This window comes from Misgurnus anguillicaudatus, chromosome 19, assembly GCF_027580225.2.
Source record: "Misgurnus anguillicaudatus chromosome 19, ASM2758022v2, whole genome shotgun sequence".
In the NCBI taxonomy this organism is placed as follows: domain Eukaryota; kingdom Metazoa; phylum Chordata; class Actinopteri; order Cypriniformes; family Cobitidae; genus Misgurnus; species Misgurnus anguillicaudatus.
The window spans coordinates 47084562-47097274 of NC_073355.2; the positions used below are offsets into that span (position 1 = coordinate 47084562).

At 37.8% G+C, this 12713-nt stretch overlaps 1 protein-coding gene across 1 annotated transcript; it reads left to right on the plus strand.

The window, feature by feature from the left end:
* The first annotated feature begins 3217 nt into the window (after positions 1-3217).
* LOC129426204 (uncharacterized) lies at positions 3218-7790 on the plus strand. The gene is made up of 3 exons (XM_073856710.1): positions 3218-3274; positions 5871-5922; positions 6049-7790. Exons 1-3 carry the CDS (start codon positions 3218-3220, stop codon positions 6831-6833), a joined length of 894 nt encoding a protein of 297 aa, XP_073712811.1. The 3' UTR covers positions 6834-7790.
* Positions 7791-12713: the final 4923 nt, after the last annotated feature.

The window sequence follows — 12713 nt, forward strand, 5'->3', positions numbered from 1 at the left end:
CTGTACAAAATCATACTACGATTGCACGGATGTACACTTACTGACAACAATACGGAAGCAATGCAAATGAAAAACAACAACAATAGAACAATAGAAATCATGGTTATTTAAAATGCTTTTCAAATAATTCTTAACTAAGTACAACTCCAGCAACACATAAACTAAAACAAGATATCAAAACAAAACATACTATGACATCCCTTCACAAATCTTGTCACGACAACCGCCAAAACCACTAAACACACAATAAAGACTTTTAAATGATGTGATAGAGCACACATATCCAACTAAAACACTAAATAAAACTCTTAGTATAAGAGGCTGTTTACACTTGGCATTAACATGTGTTTTCGTCGATCGGATCACAAGTGGACAACGTTAATGCCAGGTGTAAATCGTGTTCAAAACGTTTTGAGCTCGTCCACTTTCGACCACTTTCAACCACATCCAGAGGTGGTCGAAACCACTTTCGATCGGATCGCTTTGGAGTTGCGGAACGCACATGTGGTTGAATGCGTTCGAACAGCCCCACGCGACCGCCTTCTCTCCGCCCATTTATTTAATCTGAGGTATTAAACACAAGTTTTACGTCTTTTTTGACTTCTGGCGTGAACATTCGGTGAACAGCGCTATTTTTAGCCTTTCATTGATAAAACTAAGCGGCTGATCTCCGTAGTTTCGTTTTGAAAGCGTGTGAAAGTTGCGCGATCCTATTTTATCAATTGCGCTGAAAATTCAGAGAAAGCTCTTACATACTCATGTACAAAACACTGTGCAGCATGTTTACTTGCTAAACAAGCAGTGCACTCCGACATAATATTAGTATGGGTCCATATAAACTCATAATTACTCCCGCGTGGGTTTGAATGACAGCAGAGAGACTCGCCCACCGTCTCACAGACCACCCCCTCATAGTATTCAGCACAGAAGCGGTCGAAAGTGGACAAAAGAGACGGATTTAAATACCAGGTGTAAACGTAATGTGTCTCTCTCGTCCACTTGTGATCCGATCGATGAAAACACATCTTAATACCAAGTGTAAACAGCCCCTAACAGAGCTAAATGCAAAAACAAGTCTTCCCTTTTGTCGTCGTGCAGTTTTTATTCCACAAGTGGACATATTCAAAAATGCGCGCAACAATTCCCGCAACAATGTTTATTTATCCACAGAGCAAATCATATTACTTCTGGAATATGTAATATGCAAAGCGCGAGTGTGGGGGAGAACCATGAGTTTGTTTAAATGTTAAAACAAAAAAAGGATTTTACTTGCGAAAATAAAGATTATAAAAGCAGCGGTCATGAGACCTCCTGCAGCGCGAAACGCACTATAGATTGTGTTTGACTTCAAGCTGCGCTGCAAGAACGACAGGCTGATGACGTCAAAGTACCGCGAGGGTGAGTCGAGGAATCATCGGAAGAGTTTGATTTCAAACCGCTTTCGCGGCACGTTGATGTCATCCGCTTGTCGGTTCCAGTGTTATAGCATGAAGTCGAACACACGTGTAAATTATCCTTATTAGTGATGTACCAATGTTTAGATATGTTCTACTGAAAATATTTTAAATTATCTTTAATGAGCATCATTATAGCCTGTTGATTTCTGGTGTTTTGTCTGAACTGCCATACCCTGCCATACGCAAACGCCGCCCCTGCTACTAATATAAGGTCGAGACGGTCACATAAACCATACAATTTCTACACAGAGGAGGTTAACTACACATTACCGTACTGAGGATTTGGAAATGTTGTGAGCGTGTCTTACACGTTTTAATTCCTAAGATAGCCAAATGCAGCCAGCAGCAACAGCTAAGCTCGTGAGCGCGGCTGCGCCGACTGCAGCGCCTGCCGCCAGAATAAAGTAATGTACACGATCAAAACACTATCAAACGCTGAAAAGTGACACGGATGCAGCACAAAATTGACAAAAAGATTAATGGACGCTTTTTTATTTTTGAGGTTGCTTGCAAAATCCATTTGGCTCAAAAATCCGAGGGGGCACCTGCCCCTCAGTTTCAATGGGCATGACGCCTCTGCCCACTTCTAAACAGTGATTTAGTGAGGGTATACGCAGGTATACAGCATATTTTAACTTCTTTTGTAGCTAATCCAATCGCATGATGTGAATAAATGCAAATATACCCTAAAACACTCAGTAAAATAGGTTACTTATGTCATAAGGAGGACCGAAGCACCAGATTCCTTTGATAATTTGCCTAAATGCCATTGGGCCAGGTTGCCGTCAATCTAGTCTCGCGTAGCCAGACCTTCAATACTGAAGGTCTGGTGTTTTTCGCTGCTTTTTCTGGACAAAGCCCGCCCACGAGCTGTTTGACCGACATGTCAAACAACCAATCACAGTTTGTTTCATCTAGCGTCACGTTTCGGACTCCCCACAATAATGAGCCGGCTGGCAACAAGTCAGTTATTGAAATAACCAGCCGCATCCAAATAGTATCTAAATAAACAACATTACTCACCATAGGACAACGTTGTGCACTTCATCAACAGCCACACCAATGAGACGATCCTGTTAAACGTCTGTTTGAAGCATATCTCTCCACTTTTAAACACATACAAGCAATTCAGGAGAACCAAACTTTTTGACTCCACTAACTGCCTTAAAGAAAACTCTTGGACGTCTTTTAGAGAGTCGATGCCGCAAACTTTGCATATTTTTGAGAATCCAATGTTTAGCTGATCATGATAACTGCTCATTATTATCCACATGAACACGACTGATTCTCTTCCTCAATGGAACGTCAGAGCTTTGTTTTCCAGGGACTGAAACTAATCGCGACACTCGCGTCTCCTGGAAATCCGTTTTTTTCCAACCAATCAAAGACGACTTTAACATTCTCACAGGGTTTCCAGAAAAGTGTACGAAAAACATCAGACGTTCAGCCAACAGTTTGTGGGCGTGACGTCTGAGGCTGAGACTACCGTCAATCTGACAATGCCCAACGCAATTGGATTAGAGAACTGTCAATCAGTACTTGGTTCACTGCCTGATATCATTAATAGGAAAGATGAAGCGAACTAATGAAACTTTTTTCCAGATTTACAAACAACATCGCAATGCTACATCCCCGTTTTTAGCTAGCAGTTTAAGCTAACGATAGTAATCAACATCAGTGTTCTTAGCCAGCAGCTCAGCTAACGATTGCCAAGCACACTCGTCCGCTCCATCCGCCTCCCGCACCCCAAGTCAGAGAGGATGCCGACAGAAATGCAGCCCGTCCCGCTACAGTTTCCAACAAAGACGTCAAACAAAGTGAGCACTTTTAAAATAACAGGAACTTGTAAATTATGTTAATTATGTTAATAACTTAATACTAAAATATATCTATTGCTGGGACGCTTTAAAAAATTTGGGGCAAAATGTATAGTATACCCACTTCTGCAGGCACCACTGATATACTGTATATCATTATGGGACTATTGGGTCAAATTAAATGATTAAGGGGTCTGCAAAAGCAAAGGACAAGCATTTCCACCTTTTTTGTAGAATGACCCATTAGGCACATTTTCCTTTACAGGTAAAATGGGCCAAAAAAAGGTGCATCACCCTAAAAAATTCCCTATTTAATGTTCGTAAGAAAGATGCCTAAAGAAGCTATAGAAATTGCAAAATTGAGATGTGACCATTAGACAATAAATCTTGATTGGGACAGCAGGGTCACAAAAATAGGATGAAAGATAAAAATATATACAAAATTAATGGTAGTTATTAAGATTGCTGTAGTTTGAAAAGTGATCAAAATATCGCCATACCTAATAATTCTGCACACGCTGTAATGGGACTCGTGGCTCAGTGTCATCATAAGGTGGTCTGAATTGTTAGTTTACACATTGTGCACACTGGCTATGACAATTAGCAGATTTTTAAAAAAACCTTTAAAACATGTTACAATGGTGCCATTATATTATTTTAATGTCACGTGTCAGCTCTTAATCATTTTATAGTTTTGATTTGGTACATAGTCAAGGTTGCACAAAGATGGGTGGTATTTGTGATCCTATGAAGTGGGCCGGTTTGGGCCAAAATGCCATTCCGTGCATTTAATTTTAACCCAGCGCTGGGTAAATATTGGACAGAACACGTTAGGTTAATAAATAAGCATGTGCTGGTTTGTTTCAATGCAATGCTTGGTTGTTTCAACTCATGGTTGGGTTAACAACAACCCAGCATATAACCCAACATTTGTTCTGTAAAAAAATCTTTACCCAACGTTGGGTTAAAAATAACCCAGCAGAATTTAAATAGTAGACATTTCGCACCCCCCACCCACTTTTAAAATGATACGCCCCTGGTGTTAAATGAACAAGATATGTAAAACATAGTTGAAAATACTTGAAAATATGATTCTGTACAATGACCAATCGCTTAGTAAACATACTAAATGGTGTTATATTTTTAAATAAAATGCCTGTGTTGTATGTATTCTAATTACATTGATGTAGCATGCAAAATGAAATTATGTTGTGTTGTTATTTAACATTGTCAGATTGTGTTTGTGATATAATCTGTGTATGGTTAGTATGTTGTGTACATTAGATGATGGGTGCCTCATTTTGAAATCTGCTTAGGGCCCCCAAAAAGCTAGGGGTGGCCCTGTGTGGAAAGATAGTAAAACTGTTATTGGTATAGAATGTGCCATTTGTTTAAGGTTACTATATGACAACCCATATTAGCAAAGTGTAGTAAAAAAATGTTTACCTTGAGAGTGATTGTTGTGTTGTGTAGTATAGATAGTTCATGTTTTGCATGTGCTAGGCTAGTAGATTGAAATATCTAATGCTTAAATAACAAACCCAAAATAAGCCTAGTTTAATGATATGCAGATGCTATATTTGTGTTTTGAGCATTCACAATTTTTTAGCATTAATAAAGCAGCATTACTTTGACTCAGCTCTAAATGGGAGTGTGTTGTTTTATTTATATTCTCATAGAATCAGGGGCGTCGGACTGGGGGTAAAACCAGTACTGATTACCAGGGCCCCAAAGGAAAATAGGGCCCTTGAAAAGTCTGGAATATATTATGGGGGTGGGGCATGGGGGCCCATCAGGACTGCCAATGCATAGGGCCCGAGATCTTGTGCAACACCCCTGCATAGAATGCTCTTTACATGTATGATGGTTTTATCTAGAAAACAGGAAATCACTAAAACCTGTTTAGCTAGATTTTCACAAGCAGGGCCACATAATTAAAAAGTAAACATTGTAGGCGGTTTCAGCAGCAACAAAATAAACAAACGCCTTTTGTGGATTAAACACAATAACAACAGAGTCCTTTTACAGTAGTTTATTTCTGATAACAAGGGAAAGTAAATTACCTTCATTCATATATAATATCTATCGCATACCAACTATTACACTAAGCAAAAGTTGTTGTGTAAAATTAATGTAAAATTGTACAGATCCTCGAATTCTTGCATGGCTGCCAAACCACACAATTGTGATAATGCTTGTTGTCTCCCTTCGTCTTTTGCAAACCAAAACATTAGATTTTCTACAAGGTATTGGTTTCAGAGATCAATTTAGGCACTAGCCAGACCTATAAATAAGTAACTGCCTGATGAAACCATCTAGTTGCATTTCTAACATACAGATGTTTATGTGAAAATGTTGTTATTTAGTCTAAAAACATTTTTGTACAGATTAATAATACCTTGACATACATGACAGGGAAGCAATCTGTGAAACTAGAATGAAGCTGCATTCTATAAACTTTCCTTCATAAGAATGCAGTTGATCACGTCAGTCAGGGGTCTGTAGGGTCCGCACGTGACCTGTGCGTTATTGCCTGAGCTCTTTAATTTCTCTAAAGAGAATATTTTATAAAGCATCTACATTTTCTGGTTTATAGACAGAAGACCTTTCAAGCATTGACCATAACTACCCTTTGGCAAATTCAGCAGGTGAGGACATTTATGATATTTTTGAATATACCAGAATCATGTTTATTCCTAAATGTTTGTCTTTGAGCTAACAAACTGGTGAGGGGCATCAGTAAAATATATAAAATAAAATAAACATTTTTGCAGCAGCTACACAGACCACATCTTCTGATAAGAACAACAATCTCCCTCCTCGTAAAATATTACTTCTGGGGAAGACTGGTGTTGGGAAAAGTGCAACCGGAAACACCATACTGGGAAGAAATGTTTTCAAATCCAAAATTGATTTAAATGCTGTAACTGAAAAAAGTGAAATACACCACTCAGAAGTCAATGGGAGGGAAGTATCTGTTATTGACACACCTGGATTCTTTGACTCAAAAATTCATATAGATAAATTAGCTGTTGAGATTGGAATGTGTTTGAAACAAGCTGAAGAAGGAGTTCATGCTCTCCTTCTAGTTTTTCCATATGGCCGTTTCACAGAGCAGGAGGCAGAAATGCTGACGCGACTTGAGAAGGTTTTTGGGAAAGATGTAACAAATCACATTACTATTGTCTTCACTGGTGGGGATAAATGTAACTACAAGAATTTTGATTCAAGCATAGAGAATAACAAAGAACTCTATGATGTAATAAACAAATGTGGAGGCAGATATCACCTCATTAACAATACATGTATGAACGACAGAGATCAGGTTACTAAATTACTGCAGATGATTGACACAATGATGGAGAAGAAGGGAGGTCAATTATACACTAATGAAATGTTTAAAAAGGCAAACATGAGTTCATCTGAATATGTGATTCACCTAATCAAAGAGTTTTGTATGAGGGCAATACAACTTTTAAGAGGAAAAATTAGTGACTCTAACACAGAGGAGAACATTCCTTTAAATGAAGTTCCAACCGTAGATTCGAGAGGAGCCTAAACATTAAGGCCTGTCAAGCCACATTATGGGCATATATAAGGCAGCCTTTAGGCTTCGCCTCCAGCTGCAATTTTTCCGGCATCCCTCCACCTTTGTCTCCTCCTTCACTGCTCACTTTCTTCGTCTGCACTCTAAAAATGTCTGGGCTATTTTTGACCCACAATGGGTAAATATTGGACAGAACACATGCCGGGCCAAAAATTACCCAATGTTGGGTTGTTGTAACGCAACCATGGGGTATTATAACCCAGCGGTTGGGTTAAAACAACCCAGCATGTGTTCTGTCCAATAGACCTTTTGCGTGTTTGCAAACAGAGATGACGTTTTTTTGTGGGCGGAGCCCACCTGGTGGCAGAAAGTGACAGCTCCGCAATAGCGGTGTGAAGTGTTTTAGCATTAAACTGTGATTTTTATGGATCTGGTGTTCTGTAAAAGTCTGTTTCCCCTATATTTCTCTTAGGTGTAATGTTTCTTATAAAGTTTTCACCAAGTTACATTTATTTGTTAAATAAATTAAGTTTAAATGGCTTGGCTACTGATATGTGTGCATGTATGTAATGTATATGTATTGTTCTTTATTGGTAAATCAATTATTTTTACAGTATGCATCGCTGAAGTACTTATAAGAGCAATACTATCATGTATTCTGTATAATATCATTTATTAAATATTTCATCATTTCCTGTTTTCAATTTCTTCCTTATATTTTTAGCATACGTGTTTGATTTAAAACTATTATGTTTACAAAAAATAATTTGTATAGGCCTACATATTACAGTTTTTCTCAATTGCTAAAACACAATTTCTGAAACCTTGCTCCTTTTTCTGAAAACATTAAACACAAAACCTCATCTTCAAGCACTATTTGCAAAACCTCTGACTTCTCTTGCAAAATGAAACTTTCGCCCCAAAACAGTTTTACCTGTGTGTAAAATCAAATACTGCTCTCAAAACAGTTTTACCTGTGCTCAAAATCAAACTCTGCTCTCAATTCATAAGTGATCAAAATTATATACACTATCAAACAGTGAGTAAACACTACACCAAAAAATAGAAAACACATGGTTCAAAACATATAGTTCTCAGGGAGTACATTTTTACATTTTTACAGTGTAACTCTCATTGTTTTGGACAAATTGCAAATGCTTTGATACAATCAAGCAGATGATTGTGTAAAAATGTCTGCTGTTTGCATTTTCAATTTAATTTTCATGAAAATACATTATACTGATTTCTGTTGAATAGTCTTACACCTCAAAACATTTAGGAATTAGTTCATCGTGCAAGGCATGAAATTGTTGACCATATGTGTCATAATCTGCTACTGTAAGCATGAAGCATGTTTTCTATGGGTTTTTTTGTAAATGAACAGAACTGAATCGTGAACTGAATCGATAAATTCCTGTCGAGTGAATCCTGAGATTTGGAGTCATTTTTTGACATTTTTATTTTTACTGTCATTTTTTTCAAAATCACAATTTGTGTTATTTGTTTACAGAAAAAGGGTGAAAATGTAAATTCATCCACAGTTTACATAAAAAATACTGACACATATAATTGTGTACACTTGGTATATTGACAACACGGCAACATTTTGACTGTCTTGTTCATGAACAATGACACACAGACTGCCATTTTGATGGGATTGACATGTCCACTAATGTAAAAATTTACTTTTGAGAGATGAACTCAGACTTTTCACCCCTAGTTTTACATTACTGTACCCTGCATTTCACAAACTTGTCCTTTGTTTCTGTAAAACTGTAAAGCAGTCAGTACAGTAACAAAAGGAAAGCACAATGTTCAGGGCCATACAATTTTTTTCATTGTACAGTATACAGCCTAAAATGCACTGTACTTCTGTATACAACAGTGATCTGGCTTATACTGGTTGTGTCACATCATTTGAAACAGGTTAAATCCATTTTGAGTGGTTGTGTTTAATAAATGACATGTGTGATGACATTTGTATTTGATTGTTGCTGCTTGTGTTTAGCAATATGCATGATATGTGCATTAGAGTGCAGAATGTGTTTTGAGAATGATTATGTGTTTGGAGTTTTGCTAAAATGTCTAAGCAAGATCTGCAAATTGTGTTTTATGATGTGAAATGGTTTAAGATATTGACAACAGATTGCACAATTAGATAAATGACTTCAGGTAAATGAAAACTTTGTTCAGCCAATGGGTTTTAGTGTTTTAGCAATTGCGAAAAACTGTATTAACACTTTACATCGTGTGTGTGTGTGTGTGTGTGTGTGTGTGTGTGTGTGTACCTGGTAATTATCATGTTGTGGGGACCAATTGTCCCCACAAAGATAGGAATACCAGTGTTTTTGTGACCTCGTGGGGACATTTTGATGTCCCCATGAGGAAACAAGCGTATAAATCAAACAAAATGAAGTATCTTGAGAATGTGAAGTAGTAGAAGGGTTTCTGTGATGGTTGGGGTTAGGGAATGGGGTAGGTAAGGGGAATAGAATATACAGTTTGTATGGTATAAAATGCATTACGTCTATGGAATGTCCCCACAAAACATGGAAACCAGAGTGTGTGTGTGTGTGTGTGTGTGTGTGTGCTATTTATATATTTATTAGTAAACGTCATAATTTAGAACAAACAGGAAGAAAACATAGGCTAAGATAGAAGGTAAAAAGAAGTAATAGAAAACGAAAAAAATAAAACTTTAATAAATGTTAATATTATTAATATTATGAACTCATTCAAATCTTTAATCTTTCTAAATAAATTATAAATGTAACGTGATAAAAAGGCTATAAGAGACACATAGTCGACAGAACACCGGATATCTTCTCTAATTATTTTCTATTCTAATTATTAAAAGATTTTCAGATGATTTCATTACTTCAGTCTGTCCGTTTAAGGGCTTATTGCAATCATAAACACCTACGTTTATCTTCAAATGGTGTCTCCGACGACAGTATACTATAAAAATGAAGGTCATCTATTTTGGCATTCCTATTCTGACACTCAACAGCACAACAAAACATTTTCTAGTGAGTTATATTATTCGTTTCACTCGTGTCTCATTCATTTCCACAGTTTTTCTGCCACCACATTGCGCACGTGACGTAACTGTGACGTCGACTCGCAAAAGGTCTATATTTACCCATTATGGGGCAAAAATAAGCCAGACATTTTTAGAGTGTGTGTAGTTCTGTTGTAGGGGGGTTGAACATGGGGCTCGAGCCCCAGCTCTCAGGTTTGCTCTTTCTGAAGATTCAGAGCACTGGTGCAGAGCTCCCTTCGAGGACAGCAAGCCAAGTTTGTTTACCATTTATCATTAAAGGTGACATAGAATGATTGAACGGAGTATTTATCCTTGTTATGTGATGTGACCTGAGACAAAAACATTTTTGTTTGGGTCTGTAATGCCTTAGAAGCTTCCTAAAAACCTCTCTCAAATAGCCAGGGCCAGATTAACACTTTGTTATACCCTGGGCAACAATATTCAAGGGCCCCATCATCACGACCCAAGGATCACCATAATATGGTCATATACATAATATATTACTGCATTATAGAGTACATATACTCAATACTTCAAATACTAACTGTCATCAGGTGTATTTTGATTTACAAATATTTAAATGCTCATACAAATGCACTACTATGTCCCCTATCAAAGACATTCACTCACATATGATGCTATGAAAACAAAACACATCAGCATCTATATAATCTCCGGGCTGTAAACATAAGCTGGCGGTGTAGAAAAGTCCTGGCTAACTTAGCTGAGTTGTCCTCGTCGTTGACGGAATCTGACTTAACAGAACTTTTTAATTAATACACATTTAAGATGACCATGGATTAACTCTAATTTGCACAGTCATTGATATTACAAGCTTATTTTTTGCATATACAAGCATTGTCTAAAAATGAAAATAGGCTTTTACTTAATTATTATTACAAGACCATCATATAGCCTAATATTAGACACCAAAACCAAAGTGAAGAAAATGCTCTTTAATTTGCAAGTCTGAACTGAACATCAACGCAGACATGATTTCTCTCACAGAAGTTTAAGATCATATAGGCTACATCTTGAACGTAGATATATAAATAAACACAGAGAAAGGAAGTTTAACACTGTGAAGCACAAGCAAACATGCTGGAAGGCAGCTAAAAGCCATCAGGACATAAACACTGGCTTATTTTATTGGAGCCTTACCTCCAGATAAAGTAACAAACTGGATTGTTTACTCACATGTGCGTTGTTAACTCTCCGGATTTTATGTTGTGCACTGCTTCACTCGTTCACTGTCCTCATGGTTGGTTTGTTTACAGTGCCGCGTGAGCAGCTACACTGCAGGTTTGACTTCATTTGGCGCTAAGCAGACCTATTGGTGATGTCAAAGTACTGCGAGAACGATTCAAAGCAGATTTCTCCATGTGATAACTGTAATCGTTCTCGCGGTACTTAGCTGTCACTCGCCTGTAGGTTCTCTACTCCCCAGTCACTTTCGCGCCGCTATAGTAATTTGATTTCATACGCCGATTGGATCGCGCAGATACCTGCGTATCACGTAGACTACACCACTGTTTATACTTTACATTTTCTGCGTTTCTGATGTCCTTTTCCTTTTTTAATTTTACTAACGCCTTGTGTCACGTAATGCTCGGCGAACCTTTGACTCACCCACCTCATGCGGACTGACCAATGAGGAGAGGGTCTTAACCTGAGGCCCTCTCTTCATTGGTCAGGCCGCATGAGACTCAACCGCTCTCAACTCACGTTCAAAGTAACAGGCAGCACAGCGTCTCTCTTTGCAGCGCAAAATCCCACGTTGACAGTTTGTTTAATATAAAGCGGCCAGCGGGAGATTACCAGATACAGTATTTTGCTCATGCCCTTGCTGCCCTGGGCCCTTTGGAGGTCTTGGGCCCCTGGGCAATTGCCCAGTTGCCCGTATGGTTAATCCGGACCTACAAATAGCTCTATTAGGGAGGGGTGGTTTTGCACCTATTTGGCTCCCCCTACTGGCTTAACTTGCAATCTCATTACTGATTGGCTGACTTTGCTGCCACTCAAAAAATTTAGCCAATTATTTTAAATTGGATGGACAGTGAGATGCCTGTGATGTCATAAGCATCCGTTTTCCAGATTGGGCTGTTTTCTGGCTAACATTTCTAAAAGAGGAATTTCTATGAGACTGAGATGTTTAGCATGTTTAGCACTTTTTGTATGTTTGTGAATGTGGGTAGACTACCATTATTCAGCAAAGACAAGGTAAAATGGTTTTTCATTCTCTGTCCCCTTTAAGATCTGAATGCACAGGCGAACTAGTGAAATTAATACGTGTACCTAGTTAGTATGAGGAAATTTACAACTTGAAAATTTAGGACTTGAATTTACAGAAGTTGTGTCTTTTTCTTAATCTTTGACACACAGACCTGAGTAATAAATATGTTGATATCCCACCACATATACTTTGTCATTTGTTTTATTAATCATATTGTTTTATTATTTCGTTTTTATTTCTATTTTAGTTTTTTACATTATCAATTTAGTATGTTTTAGACTCTGTAAATGTTTTGACAGTAAAATAATTTATTTGTCATGCCAATAAAGTACATTAAAACTGTCACGGTAGGAAAATCCATTGTTTTCCTCCGTGTCATGTTTGTGTGTGTGTGTTGTTCACTTACCCTGCCATGTGCTCGTTAGAGCAATCCCTTTCACCTGTGTGTTGATTGTCTCGCTCCAGCTGTTCATCATTACATCATCTCCATAAATACTCACCTGACTTTCTGTTCCCTGCCAGATTCTATTGTTTGCTCAGTCTCCGTGTTGCTTGGTTGTTTCGTGTACTCTGGATTACTTGTTTCAGTTGGATGTGTATTGTCGTCGTCGTCTTC